The sequence below is a fragment of the Nilaparvata lugens genome, chromosome X (genome assembly GCF_014356525.2).
Source record: "Nilaparvata lugens isolate BPH chromosome X, ASM1435652v1, whole genome shotgun sequence".
Lineage (NCBI taxonomy): Eukaryota > Metazoa > Arthropoda > Insecta > Hemiptera > Delphacidae > Nilaparvata > Nilaparvata lugens.
Genome location: NC_052518.1, coordinates 70,249,904 through 70,270,023, shown reverse-complemented (window position 1 = coordinate 70,270,023; position 20,120 = coordinate 70,249,904). Strand labels below are relative to the sequence as shown.

General features: G+C 32.7%; 1 protein-coding gene and 1 long non-coding RNA gene across 9 annotated transcripts in view; one reads left to right on the top strand and one right to left on the bottom strand.

Moving 5' to 3' along the window:
- The window catches only part of LOC120354419, a 39,387-nt gene extending 35,441 nt beyond the window's left edge, over positions 1-3,946 (top strand). Inside the window, exon 2 of the long non-coding RNA XR_005573002.1 lies at positions 3,674-3,946. This is a non-coding gene — a long non-coding RNA (uncharacterized LOC120354419). The remainder of the gene's footprint in view (positions 1-3,673) is intronic.
- Positions 1-20,120, bottom strand: part of LOC111054142 — a 75,559-nt gene that overhangs the window by 34,797 nt on the left and 20,642 nt on the right. For 4 of the 8 annotated variants that reach the window (XM_039441545.1, XM_039441541.1, XM_039441543.1 and 1 more), the window contains 6 exons: positions 16,422-16,672; positions 15,168-15,313; positions 13,168-13,245; positions 4,539-4,685; positions 3,499-3,877; positions 2,062-2,230 (listed from right to left, as the gene is read on the bottom strand). In XM_039441545.1, coding sequence (XP_039297479.1) covers positions 2,062-2,230; positions 3,499-3,877; positions 4,539-4,685; positions 13,168-13,245; positions 15,168-15,313; positions 16,422-16,629 — 1,127 coding nt within the window. In that variant the 5' untranslated portion in view covers positions 16,630-16,672. Of the gene's footprint in view, positions 1-2,061; positions 2,231-3,498; positions 3,878-4,538; positions 4,686-13,167; positions 13,246-15,167; positions 15,314-16,421; positions 16,673-17,857; positions 18,028-20,120 lie in introns of those variants that run through there. The other 4 variants (XM_039441544.1, XM_039441546.1, XM_022341112.2 and 1 more) reach the window with 3 other exon arrangements.

The window sequence follows — 20,120 nt, the reverse complement described above, 5'->3', positions numbered from 1 at the left end:
GTACATGTACCCTCCCCCTGCACTACATCAACAGAACAACAATCCGTACCGATATGTTGTTCGACGTCAATTACCTCATTCAAGCGCACATTCATCTCCTCCGTTTGAACACCAAAATCCCTAAACGTTTTATCTTGAAGGTCCATTATCATTTTTTCATTCATTATGGAACGGTCTAAAGCAGCATTCCATTGTACACATAGACGAGAATTATCCGCAACCAGATTATGATTTTCAATCGTTAACTTCTCAACAAGATGAAAACAGTCAACGCAAACATCCTGACAAACAGATTTATTTATCCTATCAGGCTCTACACACTCTGTAGACACCTGGTTGTGTAATTCAGATACAACAGGGAGTTCAGTTTCATTGGCATGAGATATAGGAGTGGAAGACATTGCAGCTGACATCACACTAATATTTGATGCAACATATGAATGGTCATCGCAAACGGAACCCTCATCTGCAGAGTCATCGTTTAACCTCGTTGTTCCATCACAAGGAGGAGAATGATTGTGAGAATCATATTTACTATGCTTTAAATATTTCTATTAGTTTTAAGAGTAGCCTTACATGTCTTTGACAGACAACGCCAAGTTATGTTTCCCAATGAATTAGCAACTGTTTTTCTGTAAGTAAAACTTTGAAAAGTCAATTTAGGGTTACCCTTGTTAGTCTTTCCAACAATCAACTCAACCCCTTGAGTCATTCCTCCCTATCCCCTGAGTCGTTCAAAATGAGGTTCTGATAATAAAGTGATTGTATAGTTGAAGAAAATCAAGAAAATCTTACTGTAAGACTGAAAATATTCTACATGTACTAGAGAGTAGGTAGACTAGTTGTTTATAGTGTACGACGTAAACTAAAAGAGTAAAGAGGGTGAAATTCCTTTTGAAGTATTAAGTACTCAATTGATAATAATGTATAAATATTATTGGAGTTATGTCATGAATTGATTATTTCTATTCATTAATCATGAATATGATGATTTAAATTATAAGTTCAGAATTCTGTGCGGTATGCTGACAATAATATTTTAAGAAGAAAAAAGGCAGATTAATGAGAGAGCTCTTCAAAACAAACAAGTTTGACGCTAGTAAAGGGAAGGATTAAGAAGATTAATTGGATAGAGAAACAAATAAAATCTTATCACTAGAATGTTGAAGATGATATATCTCAGTGAAAGTCTGATAAAGAGTCTAAATGTTCACCACGCAAGGAATCACGCAGCAGGGTTGACTCTATTCGTTCTGCAGCAAGGATTACTCATCAAGCAAGAAATTAGTTCCGTATCATTAGATCCAAATGGGTATCTCAATCGGTATATCGTTCATCCACCTGAGTTTTATTGGTTCAATGTAACAAAATATTAATATTGACTGTGCAGAGAAACCAATGTCCGATGTACGCGAATTATTATATTTTTCATCTCATTCAATAGTTCATGTTCAATAGGACGCAACGATCATTGAACAAGCAAAATGGTATTAGATATTGTTGCACACCCAGATTTGGGTTCAGGCTACTGAATATTCCTTTGAGCAGCCTCACTACAACGTGTTACAGCACTTGGTACCGACGTCAAATAAGATTCTTATTTACAGGTGGTACAATTTCATCCCTCAAGTTTGTTTCAGGGAGGTCAAAGTTCAATCCGCTCTAATTCACAATTACCGGCTTCTTTGTCTATTTCTTGTAGGTTAGGAAGTAATTATCAGCAATTAGACTCAAGTTACGTCTCTCTTCAGGCAAAACTATTAATGCACTCGTAGAATCACTTCCCAAATATTTACAAATCACTCACTTAGAGGGTAAGACTCACAAAATAACTACATAATTCACAAAAACAGACAGACGAACTTTCGAGTACACCACTCGTAGCAGCCAGTGCTACCAACCATCATGGTTGAGTACCCAACGAATACTGGTTGAGTATAAACGATATGAGAATCGTTTATAAACAATACGATAGTACCTTAGCTCCGTCAAATAGAGATTGTTTACTTTACAATACATTAATAGAATAATATTGTAATAAATCATTTTTCTTTGACTCACTTATCAGATGACTGTGAAGCGCAAGAAGTAGGATCATCCAATTCATCCCACTCCAAACTGGGCAGCGCTTCCTCTTCAATTGAGGACACTTTGACTGAGCACTCGCTCATTGCGTTATCAGTTAAATCCAGAGATAAACTCCGGTTGATTGTGGTTAAACTGTAAAGACCTGAAAAAATTAAAAGAACAAATAATGTTGACGTTGTGGAACCGCTCTATAATTCAGATTGATAACATTGTTTTAGAACCACATCCACAATTAGAAATCCACATTTAGAAGTTGAATTGACAATATAATAGATTCATCTCAAAATATAATGTTTTGTAAATTCCCGGGAGGTTGTTGATGGAAGTAATATAGAATTTACTCTCAATTAATATCCATCTAATGAGAGCTGTTTTGCTTTTACGCATGTGGAGGAGAAAAATACGCATCAATGGAGAAGTCAAGGTAAAATAAAAAAAAAAACAAAAAAACAGTTGTTTTACTGCAGTAGTACTCTTATTGATAGCAGTTACTACTCTATGCTATGATTAAACAAAAAATTATGCTGCTTGTTTTAAAGAATTAGAGCAGTAAATAGGTTCAGGTAATACTAAAATTCACCTGTTTTGTAGTTTATCTTTTTTCTCGTTCATTATTCCTATTTAAAGCACCAAGTAAAGTAAAGATTAACTGTAAGTAGATTAACTCAAGTGTAAAGATTAACTCGTTTAAAGCAAGATGCATTTCATGGTGATTTCTATATTCGATATTGAATATCTTGTTGGATTTTAATTTCTATTTAGTATTTTTAGTTACTGCTGTAGTTTGAATGCTCTACCCGCAGTGCGAGGGGTCAATGACAGATGTCAACAAAATAGAATTTTACCAATCATATTATGGATTCATTTACACTTTATATTCTGCTGCTCCATTTTTACGGGCCCCATAACACAGTCAGTCATATGAAGTATCATAACTACGATGATAGATCTTCAATCGACTTGTATCGAGCTCTGATATGATCATACATGTTTGGACTGATTTTACACTGTCCTCGGCATGTCACAAAAATTGTGTCCATGTCACAAAAATGTGACATAATGATTCATACCCGTGAATTAATATTCAAGTTGTTTCTTCCAAGTAAATTTCACAGCCATGGAGCTACGACTTGAACAACTTCAGTAATTCAACATTAAACCCTCCCTGATTTACTCTTCCATTTGACATATCATTTGTAACTGTAAGTTTAATTAATGTAATACATTTTATAAAGAGTTAAAACCCCGATAATCATTCATAAACACCCTGAATACAATTTATCTTATAGTATCGCAAGTTCAAAAGTATTAAACGCTTTGCTCAGTGGCCTGTTTATTCGAGTCAGGCTGTTTATTCAGGTCAATTCATAACAGATATCTGCACAACATTACATCCACAGCTGCACTTACCTTTGAAACAAGTTTTTGCTTTCTGAATCTCCTCCGAGGTTGGTGTGCTTGGATTATCCTCGCCAGTCTCAATCAAATTGGATAGTCCGGGAAGGTTCCTGTTGCATTTGATGGTGATGAAGTCTTGATCCATCGAAAGGCAGTTATACTTTATTTGATCGATCTCTTGTTGCAGCAAATCGAGTCTCGCCACAGCTGCCGAAGTCGACTCTACCTCATAACTCAGCTCAGAGATGCTGTCGATCGAATTCTCACGAGCATTGCCAAACAAACCTAGACTGTCCATGGAGAGGCTCGGCTTGCAGAAAATTGGACTCGAAAATGAAGATAGTTGGGCTGAACACATTGGACTCGATTTACTTGACGAGTCTGTTGTTGACTGCAAACCGAATTGAATTTGATTATAATAGAATAAATTATTCATAATACACAGTAAATTCAATACGAATACAATGTAGAATACTAATTTCCCTGAATAGATAGATAAATTAATTAAGTAGACTGATGATTGTAGTGAATGGGATATTATGACGTATACAGAAGGTTCTGGCTGCATAATGTTATTTTCAAGACAATAGTGACTGTTTGTTTAACATTCAAACACATCTGGTGTTTATTGTGAAGGAGTGCTGAAATCCAACTAATCGTATACTAATTTAAAATAATATCTTCATAATTCATTGGAAAGTATCATACGTGTGAGCTCTATTTAATGTTATATAATACAGAGTTGAACTAAATGTTCAAAATACAGCAACGACCTGATTTCAAATAGATTCATTTATCAGGAACCTTATTTTGTATTTCCCGATTATTTGAATAGTGTGCTTATTGTAAGAATAAAGAAGAAAAAACCCGAATCATACAAACTAGATTACTCTAAAATAGACTAGAGTTGGCGATAAAGCAGTAAAGTAGCAGTCATTCAGCATTTGATTTTTGTCGAGACTTAATAATGATTATATCAAGTGAGCATGATTGTAAAAAAAATATTTTCTGAATAATTTACATCTTCAATTAATTGCAAGTCAATTACATACCTTTCCATTGAATGAATCTGGCGATACAAGGAATTTCAACCTCTGGAATAGAGATGCTTGATGAGGAGCCTTAAAAATATTTCCATTTCTTGCAGCTCTTTCATACCTTGTGTGACGTTTAAAATTATCATGTTTTTCATTGAATTTCTGCAAAAAGAAAGATTATATAGAACAAAATTCTTCAATATTTATAGATAAAAACATTCTCTTTTTTCCCCAGTATAAATTTCCCAAGTTATGCTTCCTGTGAATAAGGAACATCTCTAGATAAAGATGGACCCAGTGCTTTGAAACACGTCCTGACTTAAATACCGGATACTAATGTTAAAGAGAAATTCGATACTTATTAGATTAATTGTATAACAGTTCAGTTAGTATGAGAACTTGTACAATAGAATCCCAATAACTCAATCTCAATAAATTACCTTATGATAGCTTCAAACACAATAATTATCTGGTTTATTAGAAATGATTTTTGGATAATTGCACATTTCAAATCCCGTTCAGCATCCAACAAAAAATCAATGAAAAACATCAGGTGAGAATTTTTATACTCATAATTTTCTCAAACTTCACTGCTTCTTTATTGATAATATTTATTATTGTGAAACCCTGATTCCAAACTATTTTTTAACCAGTCGCTAAATATATAATTGGTCGATGATTATATGATAGAAATTATCAACAATGTAATGAATATAAATTATTTGACTAGTTCAGTAACATATCTCTCACAATATTTTGAGGATATTTCAAGTATTCTAAAATTTGACATGATAAAAGTGTTACCTTATAAACTTGAGAAAACAAAAATACTTACAAAATTGTATCTATACCCACTATTGAACCTCACTGGCTCACAGCCTATTTTCACCTCCGATAGAAAATAGGTGAAATACTTACGCATTCATTCGTTTTGGAAATAATCTATCCATGAGTTGCTCGATTATTTCGATTTTTCGTAATACTTCTCAAATTGAATTTACTTTGAAAAAACACATTTGTACAGTAAAAACATAATTGTACAGCATACTAAATCTTTTCTAACTGGATTTCACTGAACAAAGATTACTTTGAGCTTCACTTTTATCAGTACCAACTAGTAACTTTGATAGGTATACAAATATATTTGAGACATTTTTCATACATCTAAAAACAATGTATCAATTTTACACAAGGTGTAAAGTCCAGCTTTCCTATTAATTTCTACTATGCTGAGCATAAAGCGGCACATTTCGTAGTCCAGTCACTATATACATTGGTGCATGCAATTTATATTGTGGTTCTGATTTTTCAAAATATTATATGGGTACATAAGAGAAGTCCCGAACCAATTTCTTCATGCAAAATTTCCTTGTGCTAGATACAGAGTGGCCCAAAAACATAATTATTTTCTGCTCATTTTCCAGCTATTTCTGCCAAATCTCGTAAACGGACAGGAAAATTTGCTCTCGCCTTTTTTTAAAGTATAAAATTCTGAATTAAATGATATCATTTGGAACTCTCTATCTCCAATGACTACTGAGTTATGAATTTTCAAAAATGAGTGAAATTTGAAGAAAAAATAAATTTTGATAAAATTTAGTTTTTGATCAAGTATATCTTCCGATTGTTACCATTTAGATGTATGATTCATTATCCCCCTGGGCGTATTTTTGTGTTCTACAATCTAAGATGGTAAGATAACAAGGTAAGATGAAATCTGAGAATTGTGTCAAAAGTTATAAGTGTTAGAAATTTTGATCCTTGAGGTGTCCTTAAGCGCGCCTCTCCACTAGGAAATACTGAAATGGAGTGCAATCAACGTATGATTCTCATAGAACATGATCCCTTGAACTTATGTCATTGTGCGAAATATCAATGTGAGGACAATGTAGTTGTTGATGATGGTTGAAGCTGGAAATGAGGTGTTTTTCACAACACAAGGAGCATTGTTGTCAGGTGTACCTGGTAATCTATATGAAATAGAGCGCTCTACCTGATCTCAGATTGTAGAGCACAAAAATACGCCCAGAGGGATTTTGAATTATACATCTTAATGGCAACAATCGGAAGATATACTTGATCAAAAACAAAATTTCATCAAAATTTATTTTTTCTTCAAATTTCACTCATTTTTGAAAATTCATAACTCAGTACTCATTGGAGATAGAGAGTTCCGAATGATATCATTTCATTCAGAATTTTATAATCTAAAAAAAGGCGAGAACAAATTTTCCTGGCCGATTACGAGATTTGGCAGAAATAGCTGAAAACTGGAAAATGAGTAGAAAATACGAGGTTTTTGGGCCATACTGTATCTAGCACAAGGAGATTTTGCATGAAGAAATTGGTTCTGGTCTTCTCTTATGTACCTAAATAATATATTAAAAAATCAGAACTACAATATAAATTGCAAGCACACCCCCTTTTTAATGTCTATATTGACTGGAATATATTTAGGACTACATATAATTAAAAAAATAAATATTAAAAGGGTGCTATGATTTCCAATTGTTATTGTAGAGAAACATTAGTATTCTTATGGGACTGTTCACACATTTTAAACCTACCAATTTGTGAACAGTACCATAAGAACTAAGAACTGTGACGGAACAAACTGTGGTATTATTAATAATCAGTTCACAATCCAGATACAAAACAATGATCCATCTTAAATGAGAGTTGATCGAAGAATGGCAGATATAAACGTCGATTAGAAATCCTCTTGAAAGTGAAAAGAAACTGATAAAAAAGGGTGAATAGGATCACTGAGGAAAATTGAACTAAAATGGCAAAAAAACTCCTATTCATAAATAATCAACATTATTTCAATAAATAATATTGTTAAATCAACATTTTTCACCTCCAAGTACATTGTACTCAATCTTCTCAGTTTAAAAATAAATAAATCATTGGTGACATTGTCAAAATATTTACTGTGAAAATACAGTTTCAAGCATATGATAGATGATCAGTAAATAAATTTGAATTGTTAATTATTAATCATTACAACTCTATTTTTTGCAAAATTACCTACGTTGTTTTAATGACACCTAACAGTGATGACAGGAAAAAATGCGAAGAAAAGTTCAAAGTTGTTTGAAAAATAAAAATTATCATGAGTGAACTAGTTCCAAGTTGATTTGGAGTATTTCAAAATAGGTTACCTATTATTCCTTATCACAATCCTATTTATTCCAAATCACACCAAAACCACTGTAACACGTACTAATATTGGAGCTTCAAATGAACTTTCTGATACAAAAACAAACTTTATTGGTAAACTCTTGTTACGTATCATGCTTTTTCATATGCAATGAAAGTGTGAAGGATGTTATATATAACTAGCAGGAACCCGTGCTCCGCAAGGATCTATTTCAAAACTTGACAAACTGAAAACTTGACGTGGTGAAATTTTGAAGAATTGAAAATAGGCCTATAACCATCCTTAGTTAATTAAGAATCTATATGCAACATTTCAAGTTAATTCGTCCAGTAGTTCAGACGTGATGATGCGTCAAACATAATTTTCCTATCCCGTACGTGTATAAGCCAGTTCTTTACTTTATTAATTATAGATATATAGTTAACGACTGCAAGAGATAGGACTGTGGAACAGAATAGTGGTGAAACTATGATAGCGCCAGAAGTTGCTCAAAAACAAAAGTAGATATAGTACTACATGAGCTTTTCGAAAGTGATTTGAAAAAGAATGTTAAAACAACAGAACTGAAAGTTGTCAACCTTATCATTCTACCTCCATTTAGAGAGGCTTTCATTTCAATGTAAATCTATATAGATAAGGATGAATGTATGTTTGTTCCCTGTAGACTTGAAAACGTCTTGACATAACGGCATGAAACTTTGGGAATATGTTGTGTGAATATTGGGGATTGTTTCTGAACAGAAATTTTAATAGGGGGGCTAATAATAATTATTATTTATTAATCTATTTTACAGACCTATGCTTCGAAATTGTCGCCCGAGCGGCTACTGAAGAACGGAAAGATGATCATGGTAATATGATTTAGCATCCAAAGTTAACAGCTGTAATAAACATGTCACCCTGTGATAAATTGTGTACTGGTATTGAAACGGTAGTTTAGAGTTGAAGTGTAGTTGATTGGTACCAGCTGTGTAGATAATGGTTCCTTAGAAGACTTATACAAATAATTATCACTCCCCTATCATTGAGAAACTGGAAAATGTTGAAAAAAGTTATTCAGCTCATGAAAGAGAGTTGTTCATATTGCATTCATTGATTACTGAAGAATGAGAGGATAATTTACAACCTATTTGAATTTAGCTTAGCTTATATTCATCCTAAAATGGAAGATGGAAAGAATATGGAATCCTGTGTGATTCATCGTACATTTCATTTTTCCTGGACCATCTATTGACAATCAACAACTATGAAATCATTGAATTCATCTTTGAAACACTGATTTAACCTATTTTATTTTAATTCAACACTTTACTAATAGATATTATTACCAATTGATTGAGAAGAATATGTTTTCGGAATAATGAATGCTGCATGACAAAGCACATAGGAAGTCCGTATTGAGATGTGAATGAAAATATTGATTTTCAGATAAATTTCATGATTCACCAAATAAATTTAAGTGTGACATGAGATACATTGACATTTTGGCGGTACGAAGTTCGCCGGGTAAGCTATTTATAAATAAAGCTCTATTATTAATAGTCAACGCTTTGAAAAAAGACAGGTTCAATCACCAGGAATACTATAAATTCTATGAGGGACCAGTAAGCCATTAATTTCAGTACTTAGTTCAATCACTTCCATTGTGGACACTGGATACATTATGGACAATCAATACGTATGAAATTTATTAGCCACAGAATAAAAAACTTTTGATTGCAGTGACCCCGACTACTACAATAATTATGAATAACCATTTGGATCAAATATAAGGATTTACTCACATCTCTCATCAACTCGTACTTTTTATTCACAAAATATTAACGAAAAAAATATATACAGGGTGTTTCAGAAGTAGTGTCGAGAATTTTAGGGTATTGTACCTGGATGCTAGGAGACTACAAATGTCATATTTGAAGTGTCCAAAACTCAGCGGTTATCCTTATAGCTGCCATTTTGTTTTTTTCACTTAAAAATTTTTATCTCAAGAACGAAATGTTGTATTGATCTGAAATTTGGCATGAATATTTATGCTATAAAGACTCAACTATAAAAAATAAAAAAAAAAATTTTCGTTGAAATTTTTCAAAATGGCGGCCATTTTAAATTTTTGATGGCAAATATCTCGAAAACCGTCCATTTTACAGAAAATTTACAAGAGACAAAAAAATTAGCAAATTTTTTCACGATTCCAATGATACCTAATTTATTAAGATTGGTCGAAGAATAACAGAGAAATTAATTTTTTCGTACTGCATGCATGACCACTTTTCACCATTTAAAGATCAATATTAATTTTTTAATTCCAGATGTATTTAAGATGAAGCTTTGAAACTCGGTATGGCTCCATATGGGCAAACAGATGATTTTACAATAGTTTTCAGATGATAATGTTTGTCTTGTAAAAGTATTGTTGTTTCATTAAAATCATTAAAAGTAAAGAACCAGATGTAGTGCTTCCTATTTCTTAGTCTCACGTTTCCTAGGTCTTATTTCTATCTTAAATTTCCAGTTTCAATATTTTCTTACGTTGCTTCTACACAAATATTTAATTATTGTAATGGAATTTAGTTCGCTGGAGTACACCGATATTCACTTCATGTATGGAGCAGCTCTTGGCAATGCGACCGAAGCAAGAAGAATGTATGCAGCTGCATTTCCAAACCGCCGTCTCCCTTCCGACAAGGTGTTCACAAGAACTCACAATCGGCTGAGAGAAGTTGGTTCATTTGAACGGAACAGGGTAATTGCTGGTAGGCCTCGAGCAGTTCGAAATGTTGCTTTTGAAGAGGAAGTATTGCAGAAATTCGATTTCAATCCTAGAACGAGTACGAGAGCAGTTGCAAAGCAAATCAATTCAAGTGCTTCTTCTGTGTGGCGTGTACTAAACAAGGAAAGACTTCACCCCTTCCGCTTTCAAAAAGTTCACTCATTGGTTGAACGCGACTATGAGCCAAGAGTAAACTGTGCCCGTTGGTTTCTTCAGCAAGACATTATCCAACCAAATTTTCTAGAAAATGTGTTATTTACCGATGAGTCCAGCTTTACAAGAGAAGGAATCTTCAACTCTCGCAACAGTCACGTCTGGGCCTTAGACAATCCTCATGAGGTCAAAGTGCGTGGTTATCAGCATAGATTTTCGCTGAATGTTTGGACGGGTATCTTAGGTAATCGCGTGATTGGACCATACATTCTTCCTAATCGTCTGAATTCTCCCACGTACATTACTTTTTTAAGAGACATACTACCAGAACTTTTGGAAGATGTGCCTCTTGCAAACAGATATAATATTTGGTTTCAACATGATGGTGCCCCTGCTCATTTCGGAAATGTTGTTACGGACTTTCTGAACATGACCTATCGTCAGCGGTGGATTGGGCGGGGTGGACCAGTACCGTGGCCCGCACGTTCACCTGACCTCAACCCTTTAGATTTTTTTTTCTGGGGCCATATGAAAGACCTTGTTTACAGCACGCCAGTAGAAAACGAAGAAGACCTTGTGGCAAGAGTGGTTGCTGCAGCAGGTGCCATTCAAGATGATGAAAATGCTTTTATAGCAGTTCGACGGTCCATGATTGAAAGGTGCAGACTGTGTAATCAAGTTGAAGGACGGCATTTTGAGCAATTGCTGCATTAGTATCAGTGAACCGATTTGAGTGAAATTAATATTTTTCAATGTAAAATAAAATTTGGAGGAAAGTTATTCTTGTATATTTCTGTAATAAGAATTAATTCCTCTGTTATTCTTCGACCAATCTTAATAAATTAGGTATCATTGGAATTGTGAAAAAATTTGCTAACTTTTTTGTCTCTTGTAAATTTTCTGTAAAATGGACGGTTTTCGAGATATTCGCCATCAAAAATTTAAAATGGCCGCCATTTTGAAAAATTTCAACGAATTTTTTTTTTTTTATTTTTTATAGTTGAGTCTTTATAGCATAAATATTCATGCCAAATTTCAGATCAATACAACATTTCGTTCTTGAGATAAAAATTTTTAAATGAAAAAAACAAAATGGCAGCTATAAGGATAACCGCTGAGTTTTGGACACTTCAAATATGACATTTGTAGTCTCCTAGCATCCAGGTACAATACCCTAAAATTCTCGACACTACTTCTGAAACACCCTGTATATAAGTTATATTGAATGAACTCACTGCTAGTACTCAAATTTGTCTTTTTCTGGCCGTGCTACAAATAAATGTAGGTATATTTTTGTAATCTTGTTGTCTATTAAGAAAGTTTTCAATATGATTTTTGATAGCAATAAAATTTAAATTTGGAAAATAATTATCAACAAACATACTCCTAACCAAAGAAAATCTATGTGCTCTTTTCCAATCGGAATGTATGAGACTCCATACAGCTGATAGAAGGCGCAAAACGAAATGTGTGGCCAAGCATACAACAATATGGAATACACACGTGGCAAGCTCGCGACAAAATTAATTTGATCAGCTGATTGACAAAATTATTTTAAGCTTTCCAATGATTACAACATATGTTAGAATATCATATGTCAATTATCTCAGTTCCATATGGCGTTCACTTTACCATGTTCATAACCTTACTTAATAGGATCCTTTTTCATCCTTTGAAACCCTTAGAGGCAAAATATCTCAAAATCCGTTCTTAGTGCGCGTCTAGCATGTTTGAAGAATATTTGTACAAAGTTTTAAGTCTGTAGGCCAATTAGTTTGAGCTGTAGTGTGATTTTACATCGAAATTTTCGAAAAATGCCCTCTCCTGAACCCCCCTGTGCTCCTGATCAGAATTTTTCTGCATAGATCCAATTTTTTTTCGTAGCTGAACAAAAAAGTTCCTTATGACTTTGCTGTGAAATGAACGGTTAAAAAGTACAAATTTTTTGGGGGGCCCCAGCTCCCTCAGGGGGGCAAATTTCTGAAAATTCTTTCTTAGTGGATGTTTTGAGGCTACCATAAACTATTGTGCAAAATTTCAAGTTTTTAGGCTCAGTAGTTTGGGCTGTGGTGTGATTTCAGTCTGTCGGGGCTTAGCCTTTCATAGATATAGAGATATATATGAATTACAAATGATAATGAGGCAAGGCATAGAAATAAAATGTGAGAAAAATAATGAAAAACGTATATTTGCGGACAGAAGTGATATAACAAATTGGAAATAAATATTGGAGATTACAATAGCACGTAATAACGAATCAGGTAGGTTTTACTTCTAGGAATTTATGCAGGTTATTTCTTGGAGTAGATTCTTAGCAACTCCATTTGAAATGATAAATTATAAGAATGAGGCTTCAAGTCCCAGCTTGTTCCATTCCCTCAAGTTCTGAATTTCGCTTTAAATTAATCGTGTTTGAACTCTTAACAAAAACAATACCATGCAATCGTGATAGGTAACTTGTTTGAGATTATAAACTTGTGAGAAAAAGCAAAAATAAATCACGCATAAGATCACAATAGATTGAAAAATCAGTTTTTACAAGAAAATGATTTACGTACGATATGAGTTCTACTTTTTTGACTAGATACAGAGTTTGATTCATCCTCATTCACGTTTGTTGGCCCAAAGTAGCAGGTCTGAGGAGAGAATAAAATTACAAGATTATTAAAGCAACATTAATCATTTGTAGAACAGTAAAGATTAGTAAAGCATCAGTTGAACTAACTAAATGTATGTCCCGATTTTTGAATAATTCAATAATAAAGAAGAAGAACTAGTGAATAATGAATGAGATGATAGAGGCCGACAGGGCTGGATTTCCCAATAGAACTGGTAGACCCCGCGCAGGCACATAAGGGACACAGGGATATGAGGGAAAAATGATGAATATCCAGACATAATAATAAATAGCCATAACTACCAGAAAACCTAAATTGACAAAGTAGAATAGTAGACTGTTACTTATTATCTGTTGTCATTGAAATTTGTTGATAATAAAATGAGGTACCTAGTTAAGATAGTTTTTTACAAAAAATAACAATGATGAAATATTTGATGACAGAATGGCGATGATCTGTTACATCTGTCCTCTCTTTGTTGTGGATATTTGTTGATGAATGAAGTATATTTAATGGCGTTTTTAGGATAGATTGTTTCTCTATTTATGAACAACTTGTCATTGATTGAATTCCTTCTTATTCAACTCCCATAGATCGTTGCCATTACAATGGAAATGCTAGTCTTATACTGGCAAGTTTGTGATTGGTTTGATTATGCCATAGTTATGACTTGAATCTCATTGGATGATGACATGAAAAGCTGCAATTCTCTCATTGCTAAGCTTGTTATTGCTAGTTAATCAAAATTCTCAAGATGAAATTTTGAATATGATTAGGCGTAGAATACTGAATATGAGTGAGGAATTTAACATGTTGTGTTAAAAGGGAGGACTGCATCTGATGATAAAAGAGAAGTTATAAATAGTTTTGAATGTTTTTCATACCACAAGTCAAGTGCAGTTGAAAGCAGGCATTTCTAAGCTAACCTAACCTAAAAAGTGAAAATTTAAAGCTACTTCTAAGCTGATTTGGTCAAAGGTAAATGTAACAGAGTACTTAATAAGTTATCACAGAACAGAATTTTATTTTATTACACGATAGTAATCAGGCCGCATTGATGATCTTAACAATATCGTTTATGAAGCAGAAGGTAAGAAGATTTTCTAAATGAGAATATAGCATGCGAAACAGAAATAGTTTGACTGGGAGTGTGATGCGAGAAAAAGAAGCTGTCCCTGATACATTTTAGGAGGATAAATACTCAACAAGTTAGACAAATTTATGTAGAAGAAAACAAAAACTACATCCAGTTGTGTGAAAACAAAAAGGCCAAGTATTATGAAAATATTAGAAGAATCTTACAAAATGTGCGCGACTCGAAACAGTTTTAGTAAACGGTAAAAACGTTTAAGAGAACATTCTTCAAGTGTACGGGCCAGATAGTTGTTGAAAGTTTGTAAAACATATTAAAAAGTTGCTTGCCGTTGAAATCGAGGCAGATAATATGGTATATGCCACATCTCTCATGGAAGACGAAAAGAATGCAAAATAACGAAAGGATAACTGAATTTAGTACTTGAAAAAGGAGAATGCAACAGCAAAAAGCTCTGGGCGCCGACGGCATACCGACAGAATTTTTCAAATCAGCTCCAGATCAATTCTTAAACTTGCTACTCAATTTCATAATCATATTTATGATACAGGGATGATGCCAGACAATTTTTCAGAAGAGGTTATCTTCTTAATTCACAAAAAAGATGATTTAGATAAAGCTGAATAGAATTCATGAATGCATTTGCCAAAATTTTCTTGTAGCCTGGCATACGACCAACAGGTCATGTATTAAAAACATATATTTTGTAATTACAATGAGTAAATAATGTCTACTTCTTGGTATCAAAAACAGTGTATGATATGTAATATATAGCCTACAATATATCAAAATCATAGATAAATATCCTTGAATATTATCAGTGATAAATATTGAACGATAGAATTACCTTGAGGAAGGAGTTGAAAGATGAGTGACCAGGCTGATTTGTGCTGTCATTATCATCTCCAAGTGCGCCAACTGTGTACAGTTTCAATAACTTGCAGCATAGCCAACTGCCGAATCCTATCAGCAAAAGTACTCCGCTTACCTTGACTGAAATTTAAAAAAACATCAGTTCTTCCATTAATTTCTCAACAATGAGAATTTAATTTGAACTAGGTTTCATTCAAATTCGCTATTTGTATCTAGTTAATAAATAAATAAATAAATAAATTTGTAGAACACATATTGATGTTGACTGTTTAACCATTTTTCTCAAATGAATAAATACTTAAATCGAGTGAAAAATGAAGAGAAATCCTACATTGTTTTTCTACTTCCTTTTCAAAATCTGTACTCTTTCTATGAGACTAATGCCCGGTTGGATCGATCACTGTAATTCGTCGTTTGTACAGTTGCGAGTGATGACGGTTTTAAATCTGTACATATATGAGTGCTAGGTTTTGGTCAGAGAAAACCTTCATTCACACCCGGATCAATCAAATTCATAAGGGAAAACATAGTTTTACCCAGAGTACGATTGGAGAGGTTTAGCAAAAGCTTCCCATATGCAAGTATTTTGATATTGTGAGCATGAGACGTTAATCTTGACCAATTTTTTATGCTTATTCTTCATAACGGTATTGTGTTATGTTTACTAAATTCAAATGAATATATATTTTGATTGATCCATACACAGTAGAACTCCAATTATCAATTGAGAGATTGGGACCGGGCCCAATTTGATCAATATTAAGATGATTGTTGTTAAAAAAAAAGAAAACAGGATATAAAAAAACTCCATTAGAGTATTATATACTTCAAATAGGGAAGCGATTTGATTTCGTGGTCGCGCTGATTAGCTATCAATAAGATAAGTTGAGCTTCATGCGCCTACTACTCCTTTGTTAAGGGAGGCCACAATATATATATATATATATATATATATATATATATATATATATAATATATATATATATATTATATATATATATATGTATAAAGAGGATATAGTTTAATTGATTTTCATACAAAGAGCTACGTTTGGCACTTGAGACTCTTGAGCCAAAATATGGCATCGTCAACTCTTATCTTTGTAGCCCGTGTTTCTGTGTATTTGTGTTTCTTATAATTAATTAGAGTTCTGTAAATGATGATGTGATCATTTTGTAAATTATACGATATTGACAATAGAATAAATACTGAAAGTAATTAAACTCACCAAGTTGCCCAGAGTATGAAGCGTCACATGCTGACGAAGATATATGACATACTATGCCAATACCTTTAGCAAATTCTGTCCAATCAACATGTTCTGATGGAGTGGGAGACACCATATTGAACCAATCCGAATCCACATTGAAACTCAAGGATAACACTTCGAATCGCGGCTGATTCATTTCTCTATTCCTGCAGTAGCCCGGCCACATTTTATGAAGCCATCCCCCGAAATTTCAACAGCTGTGTATTCACCTTCAAGTAAAAGAAATTTATTCAACAACGGATAAAGCTATAACCGTGTTTGGAAATCAACAAGACGAAGAAAAATATGTAGCATTTTTAGGAGTTTCATTGGATAGTAAATAATGGGATATTATTTGTCCCATTATACAGAATGTTTACAAATGATTATCGGGGTTTTAACTCTTTATTAAATGTATTAAATTAAACTTTCAGTTATAAATGATATGCGATTTATCCTGTTAACCACCATAGATTAATAAATCGGATTGAAGCTGCTGTTGCTACTATTACTGAAGACACATTTATCAACGTTTGGGAAGAACTCGGCTATAGGCTGGGATGTGGTCCGTGTGACAAATGGTAGTTACACTGAACATTTATTTATAAGGTTCTTAGTAACCTTATAATGTACTTTTTAAGTCTTCCATTTGACATATAATTTATAACTTTAATTTTAATGTAATACATTTATAATACATGTATAAATAGTTAAAACTCCGACAATCATTTGTAAACACTCAGTATTTCAATAGAATTCAACAAAGGTTGATATAAACGTGTTTGTAGGGGAAAATTGAGTAGTCCATGGAAAAAAGCATTCTTAGAGTAAGTGTATAGAAAATTGTGATTTATTACAGTACATTTGTGATCGTGAAAGAGATGGCATGGAAACTGGTAGTCTTTTTGTAAAAGTTGAACAAATATAAGTCTCATAGATAAGAAATCGTAGTTTTCTCAGACATAGGGTAATTTGTGGATAATATTGTTAAGTGAGATTTAGTAAGATAAAAGTTAAAATTATACAACGTTCATTGCAATTTAGTAAGAATTATAAAATGTATTGCTTTATAAATAATTAATTAAAAAGTCAGAGGTGAAATCTCAAGTCTATATTCATACTACAAATGAAAAAGCAATATCTATGACTTTAGTACCATAAACAACTGAAAAGTTATTAACTACACTATATATTTATAGACAGAAGAAGAAAAAAGTGTATCAATATAAACAACCATTCAATAATCATTGAATTGCATTTCATCTTCGTATAGTTGATTAATTATTCAGTTAATACCAAGTAAAATTCATCGAATAGTTGGGTATATTGTAATCTATATGAACAAGTAATTAATTATTCTATGTGTCTAGCTAAATAAGAATAATAATATGAAAGGTTGATAAGAGTTATTGCACCTTGCTATCAATTGCTGTGGTAGTAGTAGCAATAGTATAGTACAGGAAGGATAGATCTCACTTCCAAGTTCCATAGCACAGTAGGAAGAAGTAATCATTTATCATCAAAATCAAAAGCTTGAGCAGAATAATGTTGACCTATCCCGAACGCACAAAATGAGGACGACCTTGAACGATCAGCTGCATCATACACCTCCACCATACCCCAACATCGTTGAAAAGACCCGGGAGATCAATAGCACCCTACCAACCCAACGCAGCCCTACTCTCCTACTCTACCCTATCTACCATGCCCAACTCTTCATGCCTACAATACTCCACAAAACGCACACTCACATGAATATTTAGATCAACTTTTTGTTCTATGAATATGAAACAATGACAACTCTATGACTGTTAAGATCTATAAAATGACTCATCCAAATAATATATATTATTTTGTTGACTTGTTTTGTCGATCTAGCTTTGTTGAGGATGATTTCAAATTTATAATGAGAGTTTGAGAGAATATTAAAGAATACTGAATACTGAAACATTTTGAATTGATTCGTTGAAGTTGATTTGAACTAGTACCCATTTATTTGAGTAAACCATTTGTAAAATACCAAACATTTAGTTTTCCGTCAAAAACACAGGTTTCACTCTTTTTTATGATAGAATAGAATAATTTCTTATTGTGCCACTTCTTCAGAGGTTCTGAATATTTCAGGAAATCAACTTCATTATTAACTGGTGCTTTTAGAAGCATTAACTTCTAAATCAATTTTAATTATATTGTTATAATTTTTAAAATGATGATATTGTTTAATCTAATTACAGTATATTATTTTCAAAATTGTTCATGAGGAATAAACAATTACGTTTTTATAATAATTGAAAATATTTTCTTTTTAAAATTGAAAATAAAATATATTCACGATTAAAGCAAGAATATCATTCAGAATAAAAGAATTTGAATCAAAGATAGGAATCCCATTAGCCTCAAAGTTGAACACAAAACTCAAAATTTCATAAATAAAATATTGATATTTGAAATGAAATAGACATTTATCATATTTATGTTGTTTTGAGTAGTTACTTATTTATGGAGAAACCAGGTTCCTTTTATGCGTTTAGAACAATCTCTCATGGTAGAATAATATATACTGAATTTAATTGGAATAACAGGATTTTCATATGTTAGAAGTTGGATGACTGCATCTTTATAGTTGGAATTGAAAATAAAATGCATTCTATCGAAATGTAAAGGAATAATCGAGAAAACTTACAGAAGATAGAAAAAGAATAGACATAATGCAGAAATTTGAAGAGGTGATTTTTTAAATGTTAGAGGACTGAAATGTTGATCAAGCATGACTCAATTATTAGAGTTAAAAAACAAATATATACAGCACTAGGTCATTGAAATTCACCAGGACTATACTAGATAGCTCAGCTTACGAGATTTTCAACAAATACATTTATATATTCTCGAAAGCATCCTATTTTGTGCGCTGTAGTGATTAATAATATAGAAAAAATATTCATTTTGCGAGACCAGAATATCATTTGGAAGAGGATTTGCTGTGAACAGTTTCAGAGTTAAGATATAAATTTCTTAATTTGTCTCTCTTCTAGTTAGTTAATTTTCAAGTTAGTTCTTTTTATAATGTTGCCATTCAATTAAATTATTTACCACTTTTCAAGTTCTATATTTCATAAGTATTTAGGACTAACAGTCGACAGTCAATTTCGTTGGGATATTCATATAACATTTTTTGTAAAAGACCAAAATGTATCACACTAAAGATTGTATACCCAATAAAATGAAAAGGATTATGTATATAACCTTGGGAGAATCAGTTATGAGATTTGGATTGCAAGGATTGCACGCCTATCAATACAATCGTCTAAGATACAATCTGATTTGGCCGCAATTCAGCTTATAAATTACTGTAGAAAAGTCAAACGTTTATTAAAAAAAGAAGTCAGTTGGCGTCCCCTAGTATAATTATTTTAATCACTTAGCTGGAAATTTAAGCAAAAAATATTAGTCCTGTTGGGAGATTTTCTTTAAATTTTGTTCTAGGATCTGGAGATCTGTTGATACCTACTGTCCACTGATCAAATTCTTCCGCTTCAATCTGTATCTTTGTTTCAAAGATCTGCTCGACTGGTTCATGATTTGTTCTATTAGGGTATTTTTCTTCTATAATTACTGATGTTGAGTTGTTCCTTCTGTAGATTGGAATACCTGATCACTTGCTGAACTGAGGAAACTTGA